The sequence below is a fragment of the Myripristis murdjan genome, chromosome 9, assembly GCF_902150065.1.
Source record: "Myripristis murdjan chromosome 9, fMyrMur1.1, whole genome shotgun sequence".
NCBI classification, from domain to species: Eukaryota; Metazoa; Chordata; class Actinopteri; order Holocentriformes; family Holocentridae; genus Myripristis; species Myripristis murdjan.
Window position 1 is genome coordinate 327,662 of NC_043988.1, and position 18,883 is coordinate 346,544.

The window sequence follows — 18,883 nt, forward strand, 5'->3', positions numbered from 1 at the left end:
GCCCCAAGAAAGCCAGTAGGACAACCCAATATAAGGTACGGAAGTGGCTTTGGTAATATTAGACTGACCAGAAACCGAAGTATCGCCAGAAGGCACTTTTAAATTTCCCGGAGCGACAACTATTTCCTCGACTTTTCATACATTTTATAGAACTGTGATGCTGTGCATCTCTGTGGCTCAGTGGTCTCATTGTTGCCTATTAGCGTGTAGTAGCTTTGTGCGAATAAAGAAACTTAGAGCAGGGCACAGCGGAGAGCACAAAGCGGAACTCAAGTAAAGATTTTCAGGGCACATTTGCTATCATTCACACATTCTGCACATTCGAAAGTTAATTTAACAATTCAAATGTTAATTATTTCTTCATATTCATAATGCAGTGACTTTTGACCTGTGTGCTCTGACTGTGTATTAACCACTGTTCCGGTGTTTCAGTGGTAAGGTTATATCTAGCTAAAAATAAAAGCAGTGCCTCAGAGACATGCATCGCGTTCTTTGTTTTTTCGTGCTATTTACGTTCCCCCAGTGCATATTTTCAGCTTCAGAATTTCCATGCTGTGTTCAGAAAAAAGGAAGTGAAAAGTTTGCTGAATCCCCCAGCACTTGACACCCAGTGGTGCTAGCCTATGATAAGGGGAAGTGCAGCCAACACCGAAGTTTTCTGAGAGAAGTGTTGTCTTGTTTTTTGTTTTGTTTTTTCCTCTTCTTTTTCTTTGAAAACAGAGGTACATCGACAATTCACCCCACCAGGTAAGCCCTAAACTTCTGACTAATATCAGAGCCTCCTGGAAGATCTTCAAACTTTTGTAGTACTGTAACTTATTATACCTTATCAATGACAGTTTCCTGTATATGACACAAAATAGTTGTCAGATCACCAGAGAATCTCTGTGCTTGAGAGGTTTTATGGTTGGTGATGTAGTGAGAAGAAATTTGTTGTGAGGAATAAACTAAAATGACCTGATTAAAGCGCCGAAAAGATGAACGTCAGTTTTATTATATAAGTCAAATAGACCTATCAACTGCATAAAAATATTAAATTTATTGAAAAATACAATAGCATGAGATACAAGAAGTACTTGAAGGGCAACCAAAATGTTGGTGAAGAATATTACATTACAGCTGAGGATGATGAATGTATTCATCATCCTCAGCTGTTAATTTGCATAGATACATTGATATAATGAATGATTCATCTTCATCTTCGTCAAATAAGTCAAATAAGTTGAAGACCAACTACTACCAAATACTGTTATTTATTACTATTATGTATGTTTTGGGGACATTTGTGGGGTATTTCCAAAGTAGACATTCATTTGTGACTGTCCCTTAATGTCTTCAACAACATGAAAACTATTTTATCCAGCCAAGTCATATCATTGCTTTGAAATGTATTTTGGTGTTTCTCAGAAACTCAGAGGCAATACCGGAAATGATAGATGAGGATGACTTCCTTGTAGTGTGACTATGACACTTTAGTGGCCAGAAGAGTATTTTAATGAACAATCTGCTGATCAGGGGAAGTACACATGGCATTCAGACACTACCTGGGACGCCGAGGTTTTTTGTTCCTTTGCTCTACTCTGAATGATAAGATGATAACATGATTTTGTTGTTATATGTTTGCAGGACTAAACAGAGGTTTTGAACAATGGCTCAAGGTTGCCTCAAGTGTTTGAAGTACACAATGTGTGTGGTCAACCTTCTGTGTTTTGTAAGTACTCCACAAATCCCCAGCATCACATTATTTTCATTACCTCTTATAGCATTTTTCTGCTGTTCTGCTATGCAGAATGGGAGCCAGTTTGTCACACTTGATCAGTCACTTGATCAATACATAAAACAAGTGACAAGTCAATAATCAGTGATGAATCAGTAAAGAAGTGTGTGAATTGATGGATAAATGCATGAACTACAGAAATGAAACAAAATGATTTTCTAATTTAAAAAAATATATAAACTAAATGAATTTGAAAAAGAAAAATGACTTGATTTATAAGTAAACTGACAATAAAAATGAAAAGGTAGCAACCTTTTGAGTGAGCAGACTGGGTGGACTGCTCAGCTCCCAGTGGCAATGTGAAATAGTGTCAGTGGAAGATTTATTTTTTAAATCAATTAAGTAATAAATCAAGAAATAGTGAAACTGATGAACAAATGGGTGAAACAAATATAAATTAATATATTAATTAATTAATAAACAAATTAATAAGCAAAAATAACAAATAAAGAAAAAACAAACAAATACAAACAATTAAAGCTACAAGCAGAGATGAGCAGGTCCTCGCACCCCACATGTTGGCTATTGAGCCATTTTGCCACACCCAATCGTAAGACCCATATTGTCAGTAGGTGGCGCCATGACTGTGACACAGTATGGGCATGGAGATGTGTTCAGGCCCGGACCCTTTTCCAGCATGTGAAATTTGTGGCAGATTGGATCATCACACTTAATTTTAAAAAGTCAGAATTTCTAAACTGCTGAAAGAACCAAAACAGAATGTTATACAAGTAAAATGACTCTTAGAAACAGCTGCAATACCACCAACATGACCTGTTCACCTAGTTACATTCAGAGAATTATAGCTGGCTGGGCAGAGGGGAGCACTCACCAGGTTTGAGCCAGGTCTACTACTTACAGGAAATTGCATAGTCATGAATATTCATGTCACCAAACCATGGAGGGTTGAATTGGTCAGAAATAATTACTGAACCATAGAAGTGCGAAAAACAAGCACAAATGGAAGGTGCTGCAGCTGGCAGAGCCTGCTTGAGGTGAGGGTTGGGGGCAGGGAGTTCTAGAGAACGGTAGCAGTGTGTCCTGGGAGTTGATGGCAGCAGCCGAGTGATGAGAACACGGGGCCAGATGTATGTAAATTTGTGTAGATTAATGACTAAAATAAAGCCAGAAATATGCAAACACATTCTCTTCACCAGATTTGTAAAGCTGTATATATGCATGCTTCTGTTTTATAAATCTTTATCATTGAGGAACTGGGCGTATGGGCACAAACCATAATTGTACGAAGACACACCCTTAATCAGCTGTTATATATCTGTTCTCCGCCTGCTCCATCAGTTTTTACACCCGTCAACGAAAAATGAGATATAAAAAGTGTAACTTCACCAATTGTGTTACACCTTGTGGTTCTCCAACAGCCAGAACAGCTGTCATTCCTCATTACCATTATGCAACTTTTCCAACCATCCATATAATTAATTCATCACATGGACCTAAACCATCGAGAAATATCTCAGAAATGTATCATTGATTAGTTTTTAGTGCTCATATCTAAACAAATATTACAAGGTGTGTCACAAAGGTTAAAATAACTAAAATGTTGATTCTTAATGTAACTTAAAAAAAATGATAAAATTAATCTCACAAAAATAATTAATCAATATTACCTTAATAAATGTGCCTTTGATTGGTATTTTTATGAATCTCTGTGTAAATGTCAAATAAAAGTAAATGCAGCTGGTTGTCAACCTAAACAATGATTTACTAAAAGATTCTGTCTCTCACCTGATATTTCACTTCACTTCATCACATCACTCTCAGATATCTCTGGATAAACATGTGTACAGATGGTCTAAAAATGCTGGAGGTGTGCACATTCTTACCATACATTCTGTTTTTATAAATACCAGTTTATGTGCGGGAACGGGCATATGCATGTTTTTTGTGCACATGCATTGTTTATCAGTGTTGGGCAAGCTACTTTGAAAAAGTAATTAATTATAGTTACTAGTTACTTCTACTAAAAAGGAACTGAGTTAGTAACTGAGTTACATCATTGTCAAAGCAATTAATTACCAGGAAAAGTAACTATTACATTACTTTTTAAAAAATTGTTAAAATATGTCAAATTACTTGGCTGCCCCAGTCATACTGGCCTATAGTACTATAGTGGAACAATAAAATACAATAGATGAATTGGAACGCCTTTGCCAATGCCTTTTGGGCATCTGTTTCAGATTAATAAGTGCAGGTGCCTATCAACATGAATGGAGAATGAGGAAGGTAATGGCGATATACAACACAAATCCTTGTTTAAATCTGAATCTGAATTGATTGGTATATATATCTCTCCATAAAGTTAGAACAAGGTATTATTAGCATAATAATAATTTAATTTAATTTAATTTAATTTAATTTAATTTAATTTAATAATTTAGCACCTGGGTTACAATACAAATTCACAGAGTACAGAAATGAAAATTACAGAAACCCGAAATGCTACTGTGTGTGCCATCTAGCCAATGACAGGCAGAATAATAAGAATCACTTTATTGTCATGGTTAACTACAAAGTGAGATAATGAGGTGGTGATGCCCTCTTGTTTGGGTGGGGAATTGAACCCCTGGTCTCCTGCATGGCAGACGGAGACACTAACCACTCTGCCATCGGGGATTGTGTGCCTGCTGTAGTTTGGGCCCATTCTCCATTCATGTTGATAAATTACGAAAAACTGCAAAGTCCGATCGGTTTGAACATTGACACACCACTTTTTCTCTACAAGACGTGCATTTTTCGTATAGGATAATAAAATAATAATAATAATAGAGCTAAAAAAAAAAAAAAGATTTGGGGCTTTTGAAGAAAGATCCAGGGCTTAAGCAACTCTGATTGCTGACAGAGAGCCTGCTCGGTTGAAGCCCACATCAGTGAGCTCAGTTATAGCCTAGTAACGGCGCATTTTATTGTCAGTAATAGTAACTGCTTTGTAACGGGGGAAGCAGTAATTTTTTTGATTACTCGTTACTGATAAAAGTAACGCCGTTAGTAACGGCGTTTATTCATAACGCCGTTATTCCCATCACTGTTGTTTATACATCTGGCCCCTAACTCAGTGTCAGACATATAACCAGGACTATAACCAGGTGTCCCTCTGTGTGCCACCAGGTGTGCGGCACGGCATTGCTGGGATTCGGCGTTTACATGATGATGAACCTACGGATGACTGCCCTCACTCCCAGCTTGGCCAACCTCAGTGTGGCCAACATGTTGCTGATCAGCGGCATCATCATCACCTGTGTTTCTTTCATTGGTTTCCTGGGTGCTCTGAAGGAGAACCGCTGCCTCCTGCTCACGGTATGTCACTCATGTCACTCAGGGATGCCCTGATAACCACAAAACTATGACTGATGATTAATTGTGGGAGACCCTTTCTTTCTTTGTGCTTATTTAGAAATTGCATTCTAGTTATTTAGCATTTCCTCTGAAAATAGACCACATTATTTGACCTCAGGATATCTTACACAGCAGCAAATGAGCCAGATAACTTTAGAAAAGTGTCAGAAAACTCTCAGACATGTCCAGTCATGTTGCTGGACCACTGACAGAGGGTGCCGCGATACCATGAATGCTCGACAGGTTAGCTGCAAGAGTAACCTCTTAGCAGACAGTCGGAGTGTTGCAGTGGATCATGGGAATTGTAGTCCAGGGCTACAGACTCCAATTCAGCAAGTTGCCCCCACTATTCAGAGGCACTGAAGTGTAAAAAGTGCATTCGTCTTTTGCCCCAGTATTAAGAGAGGAAATTCAATCTATGAACATAGCTCAGGGCAGATTTTTACTGCTGTTACTTTGTGGTCCCCAAAAAAAGATGGAGGTCTCAGTCCAATTTTGGATCTGAGGGTACTAAAGAAATGCCTGAGAAATGCTGAAATTAGGCCAATTTGGTCTGTTCGACCAGCAGACTGGTTCACTACAGTGGACCCAAAGGATGCATATTTTCATGTGTCAATATTACCAAGGCATAGACAGTTTCTATGTTTTGCCTACGAGGTCATGGCATACCAATACCAAGCTCTGCCATTCGGCCAATCTCTCGCTCCTTGTGTTTTCACCAAATTCCTTGAGGCAGCGCTGGCATGGATCTTTTACGCACTCTGCGCCTCAGTACTTGGCAACCCTGCTCCCTAACTGTACGTGGTCTGCCACTTGGTGGCTGAGTTGCTGTGGTTCCTAAACGCCTCCACTTTGCAATAATACAATTTCATGGACTGACTTGCTGCAACGGTTGCATCCTGTTACATTACTATTACAATACCACACTCAAATTCAGTGAGCTCTCTGGAATGACCCATTTTTTCACAAATGTTTGTTAAGGCAGACTGCATGGCTAGGTGCTTTATTTTATACACCTGTGGCAATGTACCGAATGAAACACCTGAATTCAACGATTAAGAGGTGTGGCCTAATAATTTTGTCCATATAATGTAAGTCAGAACATATTAACATCACTGAGTATTGTGAGATCTTTGAATCATCATTCATGTCCATAAAATAGATTATTTCCATCCATCCATCCATCTTCTGCCGCTTATCCGGGGCCGGGTCCCGGGGGCAGCAGTCGAAGCAGGGATGCCCAGACTTCCCTCTCCCCAGACACTTCCACCAGCTCCTCAGGAGGAACCCCAAGGCATTCCCAGGCCAGCCGAGAGACATAGTCCCTCCAGCGTGTCCTGGGTCTTCCCCGGGGCCTTCTCCCGGTGGGGCTTAGGGGGCATCTGAAACAGATGCCCGAGCCACCTCAACTGGTTCCTCTCGATGCGGAGGAGCAGTGGCTCTACTCCGAGCTCCTCCCGAGTGACCGAGCTCCTCACCCTATCTCTAAGGGAATGCCCGGCCACCCTGCGAAGGAAACTCATTTCGGCCGCTTGTATCCGCGATCTTGTCCTTTCGGTCATTACCCAAAGCTCATGACCATAGGTGAGGGTAGAAACGTAGATCGACTGGTAAATTGCGAGCTTCGCCTTTCGGCTCAGCTCCTTCTTCACCACGACAGACCGGTACACCGACCGCATCACTGCAGAGGCTGCACCGATCAGCCTGTCAATCTCACGCTCAATCCTTCCCTCACTCGTGAACAAGACCCCGAGATACTTGAACTCCTCCACTTGAGGCAGGACTTCTCCACCAACCCGGAGAGGGCATGCCACCTTTTTCTGGTCGAGAACCATGGCCTCAGACTTGGAGGTGCTGATTCTCATCCCCGCCGCTTCACACTCGGCTGCAAACCGCCCCAGTGCCTGCTGAAGGTCCTGCATCGATGGGGCCAACAGGACAACATCATCTGCAAAAAGCAGTGATGAAATCCTGTGGCTCCCAAACAGGACTCCCTCCGGCCCCCGGCTGCGCCTAGAAATTCTGTCCATAAAGATTATGAACAGAACCGGTGATAAACGGCAGCCCTGCCGGAGTCCAACATGCACCGGGAACAGGTCTGACTTATTGCCGGCAATGTGAACCAAGCTCCTGCTCCAGTCGTACAGGGACCGAACAGCCCTTAGTAAAGGGCCTTGGACCCCATACTCCCGGAGCACCCCCCACAGGGCACCACGAGGGACACGGTCGAATGCCTTCTCCAGATCCACAAAACACATGTGGATTGGTTGGGCAAACTCCCACGAACCCTCGAGCACCCTCCGGAGGTATAGAGCTGGTCCAGTGTTCCGCGGCCGGAACGAAAACCGCATTGTTCCTCCTGAATCTGAGGTTCAACTATCGGCCGAATCCTCCTCTCCAGCACCCTGGTATAGACCTTCCCAGGTAGGCTGAGAAGTGTGATCCCCCTGTAGTTGGAACACACCCTCCAGTCCCCCTTCTGCCACTCCAGAGGTACTGTCCCCAACCGCCACGCGATGTTGCAGAGGCGTGTCAGCCAAGACAGCCCCACAACATCCAGAGACTTGAGATACTCAGGGCGGATCTCATCCACCCCCGCCGCTCTGCCACCGAGGAGCTTACAAACCACCTCAGTGACCTCAGCTTGGGAGATGGACGAGTCCACCTCTGGGTCCTCGGCCTCTGCCTCCCATCGTCACGGAAGACGTGACGATGGGATTGAGGAGACCCTCGAAGTATTCCTTCCACCGCCCGACAATATCCCCAGTCGACGTCAGCAGGCCCCCACCTGCACTGTAAACAGTGTCGTCCTGAGGCGCCGGACAGTTTGCCAGAATTTCTTCGAGGCCGACCGATAATCCTCCTCCATGGCCTCCCCGAACTCCTCCCAGCTCCGAGTTTTTGCCTCTGCCACTGCCCGAGCTGCGGCACGCCTGGCCTGCCGGTACCCGTCAGCTGCCTCAGGAGTCCCACAGGCCAACATGGACCGGTAGGACCCCTTCTTCAGCTTGACGGCATCCCTTACTTTCGGTGTCCAACACCGGGTTCTGGGATTACCAGCACGACAAGTACCAGAGACCTTGTGGCCACAGCTCTGAACAGCCGCATCGATAATGGAGGACGAGAACATGGTCCATTCGGACTCAATGTCCCCCGCCTCCCTCTGGAGCTGGGAGAAGCTCTGCCAGAGGTGGGAGTTGAAGACCTCTCTAACAGAGGGTTCAGCCAGGCGTTCCCAACAGACCCTCACAGTACGTTTGGGCCTGCCAGGTCTGTCCAGCTTCCCCCTCCGCCAGCGGATCCAACTCACCACCAGGTGGTGATCAGTTGACAGCTCAGCCCCTGTCTTCACCCGAGTGTCCAAGACATACGGCCAGAGATCAGATGAAATGACAACAAAGTCGATCATCGACCTCCGGCCTAGGGTGTCCTGGTACCACGTGCACTTATGGACACCCCTATGCTCGAACATGGTGTTTGTTATGGACAAACTGTGACTAGCGCATAAGTCCAATAACAGAACACCACTCGGGTTCAGATCAGGGAGGCCGTTCCTCCCAATCACCCCACTGCAGGTATCACTGTCGTCGCCCACGTGAGCGTTGAAGTCCCCCAGTAGAACAATGGAGTCCCCAGTCAGAGCACTATCCAGTACCCCTGCCAGGGACTCCAAGAAGGCCGGGTACTCTGCACTGCTATTCAGCCCGTAGGCACAGACAACAGCGAGAGCCCTCTCACCAACCCGAAGGCGCAGAGAGGCGACCCTCTCGTTCACTGGGGTGAACCCCAACACAGAGATTATTTCATTTTGTTGTATTGTTCTGTTGACAGTTTTTCCTCCTGTTGTTTACTTTGATGCTGGTGGAGCTGGCTGCAGCTTGCTTTCTTCTGGTGCATGAGGAAGAGGTAGGAGTCACCAAGTGTGTGTGTGTGTGTGTGTGTGTGTGTGTGTGTGTGTGTGCATGCATGTGTATGTGTGTGTGCATCCAAAAGGAAACATATAGAGCTTATGGTCCATCATTCAGCCCATCAGTCTTCATTTGAAACTGTAGAGTCAGTATAGTTAGTTGATGACAGTGGGGCTTAATTTTCCCTCCAGCCCAGGGCCCATATTCACAAAAATTAAACTCTAGCTTAAACTCTTAAAAATAATGGGTGTGTCAGTCCTAATTTTAGGACTCTTAAATTTCTCTGCTAAGACAAATTCACAAAGCATCTTAGCACTAAAAGTAGCTCCTAACTCTGTGACAATGTAAGAGTATTCAAGAAGACTCCTAAGTAGGGTTGGGTACCAACATAAACGGTAGTAACGAGACCGAATAAGAACGAAAATTTCGGTGCCTCATTTCGGTGCCGGCCACTGGTGTTCCGGCGTCAACTTGTGGTTGTTGTCAGTGCCGCTGCTCAGGACACTTGTTGATCAGAGCCGATAGTGACAGGGATGCTAAGTAGGGGCCTATAATTTCCGCGAACATGGAATCTCGGAATTAGCTAAATAATAATAATAATAATAATAATAATAATAATAATTAAAAAAACTGCACCGGCACCGTACGAGTCCAAAAGGCAAAGCAAATTTCCAGGCTACAGCAGCGCACTGACAGATTGTGTAACAAAGTGAAGAGTTGCCACTCTTCACTTCACTTCACGCTCTATTTTCACTGGCTAACAGCAGCACACTGGCTTAGCTTGTCTATTCAGAGAAGCGGTATCACTTTGACTTATTTTTCATATTCAATCTATGTCATCACAGGCATACTACTGCTCATTCATTGGTAGTTGAATTGTAAGGTCTGTTTGATAAGTAATTTACATTTTTAAAAGAAATAATAATTTAACATATTGTTAAATTACTGGAGTAAAGCTTACTGGTAAACATCTACTCCTTCAAGATAATTTATTATGTTCTACAACTCATAAACATACACTAACACTACATACCAAATGTTTGAGCAACATATCTCCTCTGTGCTACAAAAGATCTGTAGTAAAAAGTACTCCCTTGTGTGTGCGTTTTCATTTTTTTAAGTACCGGTTCGAGAACTGTTTAAACACCGGAACCGTTCAAAAAAAAAAAAACGAGTAGGCACCGGTATCGGATAAAACCCAACCGATACCCAACCCTACTCCTAAGTCTCACTAAGACCGACTCAGAAAGGATTCCAGCATGGCTGCAGCTAGGCCTGTCACAATAACAAATTTTTGCTCAAATGTCACAAAACTTGCTACACAGCATCTTCAGACTGTCCTACACAAATGATCCACACAGATTTTTGATTTATCAAATATTGAGCCTACAGTGCATCAAAATGTTTGACTGTAAACAGTACTGTAAACATACACTTGCAAATTCTTGGTAAATAAATCTTCAATGTTCATGAAAAAAATTGACAAAATTTTGGAGTCATGGTAGATGATGAATTGACACTTGCCAATTAGCTCAGTGAGATACAACACTGTCCTTCATGCCAGAAGTTGTGAGTTCAAGCCTCAACTAATGTAAAATGCACATTAGAATGCCACCTTTCTTTTCATCTTCCTATTCTCCACTTGTTGCTCAGAATTGCCTAAAATTACCCGGAATTGCCTTTTTACATTTTCAGACCATTCTTTAAACTTACATTATGATAATAAATTCGTTCCAGCCCAGGGCCCATATTCACAAAAGATAAGGCTAAAAGTAGATTATGATGCAGGTATACCCTTTTGAAGAGAAATAAACATTTATTCAACAAGAATATTTAAAAATGTAAACAAGAACATTTTAATATACAAAATAAATAACATGTAAAAATACCAAAATAAATAAATAAAGACCTTATGAATACAAAAAAATTGACCAACTGGCCCTGATAACAAAAAGTGCACTGTAATAAAAAAAAAACAACCAAAAATGATGAAATGGACTCTAAGTCTCTTAGCAAAAATTGTACTTGTATAAAAAACAAAAACAATATAAAAAATAGACTTTTTCTCTATTAAGAAAAAAACACTCAAAAACTACACACAACCAAAACAACAAATGAAATGAATGATCATGTCTTTGTAAACAATACTTAGATAAATATTAAAAAGTAGCAGAGAGATATAGAGACTAACATTCCTTAACAGTCAAAACTTCAACACTTCCCTTTGCGTCTTGGCTTGTTTTTTTTTCTTAACTGGGAAAACTGTGCGGGCTGGTTGTGCTTTAGCTGTGCACTTAAGTTGCTCGTATTTCCTATTTTAGTTTGGATGGTTTTAAAACAAACGCGGCACACCGGCTCCTCTCTCATTTGCTTTGAATCCAAAAAATTCCCACACAGGGGCTGCTGCATTTGGTTTGGGAAGAAGTTCCATATTGTTCTTGTTCGCTCTTTTCTCCGCCTCGTCTCTACCTCACAAGGCCCGCACTGTGCGTGTGTGTGTGTGTGTAGCCCATGGCCCCGCCCCCCGACAGAGACAAAGACACTCTGACAAGAGCGTTCCCTCTATTCATTACACTAATGAACCAACTCACCTCGCTGACAGACAGCGCACGACAGTGAACGCTCTTGTCGTCTGGTCTCTTTGGTAGAGAGAGACGAGGAAAACAAACACGCTTGAATGTGGCAATTAATCGCGGTCAGAAAAGTTACCGTCTTCATTTAAATTTACTGTGCAATTAACCGACTTATCACATATCGCAACAGGCCTAGCTGCAGCCGCTAATCTGTATCGTAATCATGTCAATACTTTTGAAGCATTAAATGATACTGAGCTTTTAAAAAGATATTGCCTCAATTGCGAGGGTATTATGATTGTAGTAGAGCTAGATACAGACGCGTAAGAGGCTGCTGACAATTAGCTAAACATGTGCTTGATTGGTCTTTATGTTCTTTGTTTCATGTTTAATCAGAGAAGGCTACATTTTTTATTTTTTTATTTTTATTTTTTATTTTAAGCCAAGAGCATCATAATACCTCATTCTGCAGTATTTCTAAGATGAGATCACTCACAAAGACACATTCCCTATCAACCAATCACTGCAGGCATAGTAAGTCAACTTGTTCCTGAAATATGACATCATCCATAGCAACGGGGTCGACCTCGCCCCTTTCTCTTAGCTTAAGAGGTTTCTAAGTTCCTTAGTAAAAGTTGGTCTCAGCAGCTTTGTGAATAGCTTTTAAGAGGAAACTCTTAGTCAGGAAGTTTTAGTGACATTTAAGAGTACTCTTAGTGGCAAGATAAGATGTGTTGTGAATACGGGCCCAGATTAAGATTTGATGCAATATTCAGGTAATGTGGTAAGTACTGTAGATACCTACAAGAATAGGCATTTTCAAACTGTCTTATGTTCTTTGACCCCATGTTGACTTGCAATAGGCTGTGGATCCCCACTTAAAGTGATTTTGCCTGATAGAGGAATGTTGTATTCTGGCTGTGTTCAGACGCCTTTAAACACAGTTTAAACATTTGCAAACATAAGAAATCTAATGTCAATCCAGCCTTACTGATCTTACCTTTAAATATAATTACTAATTACTAATTAGAAGTTATATTTAATAATTTTATATTTATACTGTTGTCCTGTATTTTTCCCCCAAATATTTTTTGCTAATTTTAAAGACTTATTTTTATTAGCTGGCATCTCTGTTTTATTTGATAGTGACAATAGAGACAGACAGAAAAGGCAGGGACAGATTCAAACCCAGGTCACTGCAGTAAAGACTGAACCTTGATACATGATATGCGCTCTACCAGGTGAATTACCAGGATGCTATGTTGTGGTCTTTTAAAAAAATAGTTTTATTATTTACTTATTTCCTAATTGTCTTTCTCCCATATTTTAAAGAAATCAAGGGAACTAGCACAGGTTTTGATTTAAACTGTATTAATGTTATACTTGAACACTTTGTGAAACCATTGTGAGTTTAAACCAGAAAGAGGAGAATTTTATATGTATGTATGTGTGTGTGTGTGTGTGTGTGTGTGTTGCACTGGGGGCAGCTGGTGGGGGCTCTCTCTGACTGTGGCACACCTCAGACAGTCACAGACAGGAGAAAGTGAGGGAGAGAGCCACTGGGAGTGGCAGCAGTCAAGACAAAGATGTGGAGGGATTGTCAGGGGAGACCGCAGGAGCAGATGTAACAAATACAGACCAGAAAACAACACGATTTTGAGCAGCAATACAAAGCTGAAAAACTGCTTTATTGATTCCCTTGGGGACCAATAAAGTATGTCTGATTTTGATTTTGATCAATAGAAGATTTCATTCTAAAATGTCCTCTGGTGCAAGTCATTGATACTGGATTCTCATTGCTTAGATTGGGAAGCTGGTACACAAAGATCTGACCAAAGGCTTGGAGGAAGCTAAAAACTCCACAGTTGTGTCCAGTGACTGGGATCTGGTTCAGAACTGGGTGAGTAGATCACTGCCAAGCACAACACAGGCATGAGTATTCTCTGGGTGACACTGGTGCAGAGACACCAGCGTCACATAGAAGCACAGTGTGATACAGACACACAAGATGTCCCATTCTGTGCAAAATGACAAAAGCCTTAGATACTGACAGGAATGTGATCTTAATGTGCTGTTTTGAAATATCAAAGTGCCTGCATTTTATGTTGCAGTTTGATTGCTGTGGAATCTATAATCACACAGACTGGGGATACAGAGTGCCTCAATCCTGCTGTAAGACAGAATCATGTGCCAGCCAGAACCCTGCCTACAAGGAACAGGTAAATGGACAGCAAATGACCTGTCTGTCCCACTTTGAACTGTTCAATGTTAATATTCGACTTATTATCAACTTTGGGTCAATTCACCATCAACCTATTTCTAACATTAACCCCAACCCTAACCCAAACTGTGATGATAAAACATTTAAAATGCAGGTAAAACTGGACTTGTTCTTAATACAATTTTTTTGATAAAATGTTTTTAAAAAACATTTTATTACACAACAATTAGCTCAGGATGGGTGATTTGATTGGAAATCATTTATGTTCAGTTCAGTTGAAACTTGAGTGATTAACTAAATAAATTGTTGTTGCTGAGGCTTATTTACTGTGATAAATTGCATTGTTTGTTGAATTGTTGTAAAGAAGCAGTGTAACACTCCAGGTTGTGCTGTTAAACTGAATATAAGCACAGTACAGTATTTATCTAAAACTGCCTGCTATTGAATTTAAGTAATAGAAAGTAACAGAATTATGCCCACAGTATGAATAGGCAATGTTTGCTTTACTGGAATTCCAACTCATCCCTCCATTTTTTGATAAGTGTGCAATCATTAAGTGTTACACTGAATGATTAGTAGTGAGTAGTGACTAAGTCTTTATCCATTCATCTGCTGTTGCACTGTGTCTGGTACTGTAGCTCTTTCTTGAGAAAAAGACTGAAACATAGGAAGTGATGCATCTTTCCTCACCCATTTGCTATCAGTGATAGCCCCCACAACTGAAAAGACACAAAAAAGGGAATTACAGATCCAAGAAAAAACATGAAAGTTCCAAAGTCATAGGTTGAGAAGTTTTTATATATAGTAGATACATTTTATAGAAATACTAAACCTTTAAGCTGTATTTCACTACAAATCACGCTGTTATCACACATACTGTATGTTCTTCATGCAAAGGGCTGCTTAACCAAGATGAAGAATGTTTTTGAAGACAACTTTCTTAGTACTGGGATTGCTGTCATTGTCATCTGCATTATTGAGGTAAGCTGCTGGGAAAGTTTATTAGAAATGACACTGAGATAATAATCATTGATACTGAAACACATGAATGATAACCACAAATGGCACAAACGCCTTAAAATGCATTTTTCTTTCTTGGTTTATTGCTGGTATTAAAAGTAAAAACCTACCTTTGACTAAAGTGTTACTGTTTTGAGCCCTTTACCTACAAGATGCAAACCTTTAAAAGTATTTCATCATGTTTGTAGTTTTTAAATATTAAGCAATGAATAAGAGATGTATTTTCCCAAATTAATTCCTACTACTAATATATCAAACACCTCAAATGTTGATAATTATTGTCTTTAGTTCTTATATTATATTTTCTTATAGAAAATATTAAAGTCCCCTCCAGGTGCTAGATTTGGTACATCACAAATCTGACAACCAATCCCATCAACTGGTGGGACATTTGTCTGCTTACTGTGATAAATGGTGTTGTGTGTAGAACTATTGTATAGCATCTTGAGGTCACTGCACGTATCACACTTGAGGTTGTGCTGTTAAACTGCACAGCTGTCATTTTATTTACACCTGAACAGTATTTATATAAAACTGTCTGTTACTGAAGTACTACTAAATACTAAGTAGGAGAAAGTAACAGATTAGTGGGTAGTGCTCTAGCTTAGCATCAAAAATCAAGAACAACCAAATCAAAACAAGACCAACTCAAAATGGCAGCGTCACATTAACAGTATAACTAAGAGATTCACTAAAACACGTTTTTCATGGTTAGATGATCAAATATGTCACAGTTTTCATGATGTGTGTCTGGGGACGGGACTTCCACATTCTGTGAATAGAACTCTCCCACATGAGTGTTTTATTTTAAAAAGATCAACAAAGTCCAACTCAAAATGACTACTTCACAGGAACAATATTAGTGTAACTTAGAGATTAACTGGAAAAAAAGATTTTAATTTTGTGGTTTGATCATCAAACACGGTACAATTTTAATGATTGTCACAGGATGGGCAAGGACTGTTCACACTTTTCATAGATCCGTGCAAGGGCAAGGCTTAGATAAGCCGTTTTAAGGTTTTTTTCATGGAGAAAAAATATATAGTGGCTTACTAAATGGCTAGGAGGGGACTTATTCATCTTTAAGCATGTATTGGTGCTATTTCTCCAGAGTGATGACGAGCATCAAGTAACATGCAGGTACAGTGAAATTTTTTTTCTGTGTTCACAGGTTTTGGGAATGTGTTTCGCCATGACTCTCTTTTGCCACATCAGTAGATCTGGACTTGGCTACAAGTTATAGACCATTAAATACTATATACTATTCTTACTATTGTCCAGTCTTGGGGCCAGATTCACAAAAGTATTCTCAAAGTAAATTTTAAAAATGACACAAAAATGTAAGGAAGGAGGCTTCTCAGTATAATTGTTTAATACTTTATTAGTCATTTCATTACTTTTCCTACATATGTACCTCTTAAATTTTTACAGATCAACATTTTTTAAATGAGATTAGAGGCTTTAATCTTTCCAACTTTCTTCTTGAGTACTGTTTAATTGTAAGTAAGTAAATAACCTGTTCTGTTCTATCCATTTTTTTTTTCTTTTTCACTTAAGACTTAAAAAAAAAATGTTTTTATTCTGATTTTGTGAATTCAGCCTGAGTCTTAAATTTCTCTCATATTTGGATTGAGATATCAAACTATGTAAATGTCATTTTAGGACTGTTAGCCAAGTCAAACACCTTTTTTTTTCTTCATGTTTTTGTGTTCAAGTTGCTCCTAACTGTTTCATGTGTCTATTTTACAAAGAGGATGTAGTCTATGAAAAACAATTTGCTCTTGTATATTATAATTTTTAACCATCCCTCCTAAAGCAAATGCTAACATCTTCTGGAAATCTGAGAAGACGCCAATAAAATATTTGCTCAAGTGTGATGGTATTGTGTGCATGATTTGACTTTGTCTTGGTAAATGCCAGACACATTGGGAGTGTCATCATGTGACAAGTGTTTCCTGTCACTAGTCTACAGCTCCATCTGTGTGGTGGAGCTGTCAGTAACCACTTCCGCTTCTGACCTGCTGAACCATCAGCTGCTGACAGTTTATGTAGACCTGTGTGGCAGTCATGCCAAACAGAGGACTAATGCTTGTATGACTTTCTTCAGAAGTGACACAACTTTTGCATAAAAACATTGAAGGCATATGAATACCTTTCAAGTCCTCAAAATTTGTGGTTTTTTTTAATGGCTTTTCAGAATTAAAAAGTAACTTCAAGGATTCAAGGATTAATACCAAAACCACTTTTCGGAGTTACCAAATCATGTTTTTCATAATTTAATAATGCTAGTGGAAGACTGCTCCCAAACTCCTCATTTCCATCTGAAACACTAGTTTCCTCTCTTGACACTGAAAAAGTAAATTATTCAGTGACACTGAGGTGTACTGCACACCCTTGCAATTCTTGTCACTTTAAGCAACACCCAAAGAACTTTTATTTTGTTACACTACTGGTCAGACCACTGGTTTGTTAAACTAGCACCAGGATCGGATGGGCTGGCTAACACAATGTAACCACCCAGTCTAACTAGTATACATTAAGTTGGCTAGGTATAATTGTGAAGGATAGAACTCACAAAAAGTACATGATAAAAATGAAGTTGAAGAACGATGGGCAATAAAACTGCAAATGAACTGATACATTAATTACCAATTCATAGATTGTTTTCATAAAAAAAAGGAGTGATTTGATTAAAATGTAATTTCATAAATGCATTCCTGTCTATCAAAATAAGCACTCATTCTGCTTTTATCAGATCAAACATGTTCAAGCAGATTTGATTTGACACACACACACACACACACAAGCAATTTTGGAACAAATTTATCAGAATTACACTTATCACGCTCATTTCATTTACCAACTATATTTGAACTATATAATTTTGTGAGTTACACCCTTCATATTTCCACACTGACAAAGAGAAGTGATTTGATGAAAACAAGCAACACATTTTAAATTAATAAATTCAAAATAATTACTCTGACCTTTTTTTTCTGTTGGAAAGCACAAAATATATATTTGGAAAAAAAAAAAAAAAAACTCACTAAAAATATTTTAATTAAGTTAACAATTGAATCCTCTATTGCATCGTCATAGGTCATAGCCTAAAGTAGCAATTCTTAAACATTTTTTAAATAAGATGGATTTAGGTTTCAGCGAGCTGGAGTGTCAATTTCTTTGAAAAAATCATAAATAAAATGACCCAAAGAAGTATTAAAATAAGAATTCCACAGTTTTATTTAAAGAATAAATCCTGCATCAATATTTAAGACAAAAAACAAACTAAAAAAATACTAAGATTTCCTTTACATTTTAAAATAATTTTGTTCTTTTTGAAACCATCTCACAAAAAATAGAAACAAGTACAATGTTTAAAAAATGTAACTGTACACAGCAGAATATACCATTTATTGCAAACTGCACACCCCTGATACCTCAGAAACTATCAATACAATTTTTGCAAGTCACCTGTGTGTGTATATATATATATATATATATATATATATATATATGTGTATATATATTTGTTTGTGTGTGTGTGTGTGTGTGTGTATATATATATATATATATGAACTACTCCAATAATCAGCTGTAGACAGACAGCTGGAAGCCGTGCTACCGTCCGTTTCAGCTCGGGAATTTCCAATAACTGTGGCACTTTTTCCTTCCTCTTCGAGAGCACAGGTGAAAACCTCTTGGTCCTCTTGGGGAAACAGAGAAGTTATGCATTCAACTGAACTGAACTGATCTAACATGCACTCTTAAAAAGGGAAATCAACAGTCCTCAGCTACAGCCAGTTCATCTGAGTGGTTATGCACACACTGAGCCTGATTCACAAGAAACCTAGTTCAGTATTTTGGGAAGCACAGCTAATCATTCATTATGTGATGGTTAAGCTATTGGCCAAAGTTCATAAAAAGGGGCTCATCTGGAAAAGATATGTTTCATTTAACAGCCTTTGGGCCATTCAAATACAAAGACAGACTATGATTTAACCTGCCCTATTTTAAAAAGAAGGTACTTCCT

At 39.8% G+C, this 18,883-nt stretch overlaps 1 protein-coding gene across 2 annotated transcripts; it reads left to right on the top strand.

The window, feature by feature from the left end:
- Positions 1-10: 10 nt before the first annotated feature.
- LOC115365689 (leukocyte surface antigen CD53-like) lies at positions 11-16,730 on the top strand. Of its 2 annotated transcripts, none has more exons than XM_030060815.1 (8): positions 11-35; positions 1,627-1,711; positions 4,904-5,092; positions 8,963-9,037; positions 13,417-13,512; positions 13,724-13,831; positions 14,731-14,814; positions 16,025-16,730. In XM_030060815.1, exons 2-8 carry the CDS (start codon positions 1,649-1,651, stop codon positions 16,094-16,096), a joined length of 687 nt encoding a protein of 228 aa, XP_029916675.1. In that variant the 5' UTR covers positions 11-35; positions 1,627-1,648; the 3' UTR covers positions 16,097-16,730. The 2 variants fall into 2 exon arrangements, with proteins under 2 accessions (XP_029916675.1, XP_029916674.1); XM_030060814.1 differs by lacking the exon at positions 11-35 and adding an exon at positions 44-747.
- The last annotated feature ends 2,153 nt before the right edge of the window (positions 16,731-18,883 follow it).

Excerpts from the sequence above, each read along its gene's own strand:
- LOC115365689 (XM_030060815.1), top strand. The coding sequence starts at position 1,649 with ATGGCTCAAGGTTGCCTCAAGTGTTTGAAGTACACAATGTGTGTGGTC. Across the intron at positions 9,038-13,416 it reads TTCTGGTGCATGAGGAAGAG|ATTGGGAAGCTGGTACACAA; the intron begins GTAGGAGTCACC and ends CTCATTGCTTAG. Across the intron at positions 13,513-13,723 it reads GGGATCTGGTTCAGAACTGG|TTTGATTGCTGTGGAATCTA; the intron begins GTGAGTAGATCA and ends TTTATGTTGCAG.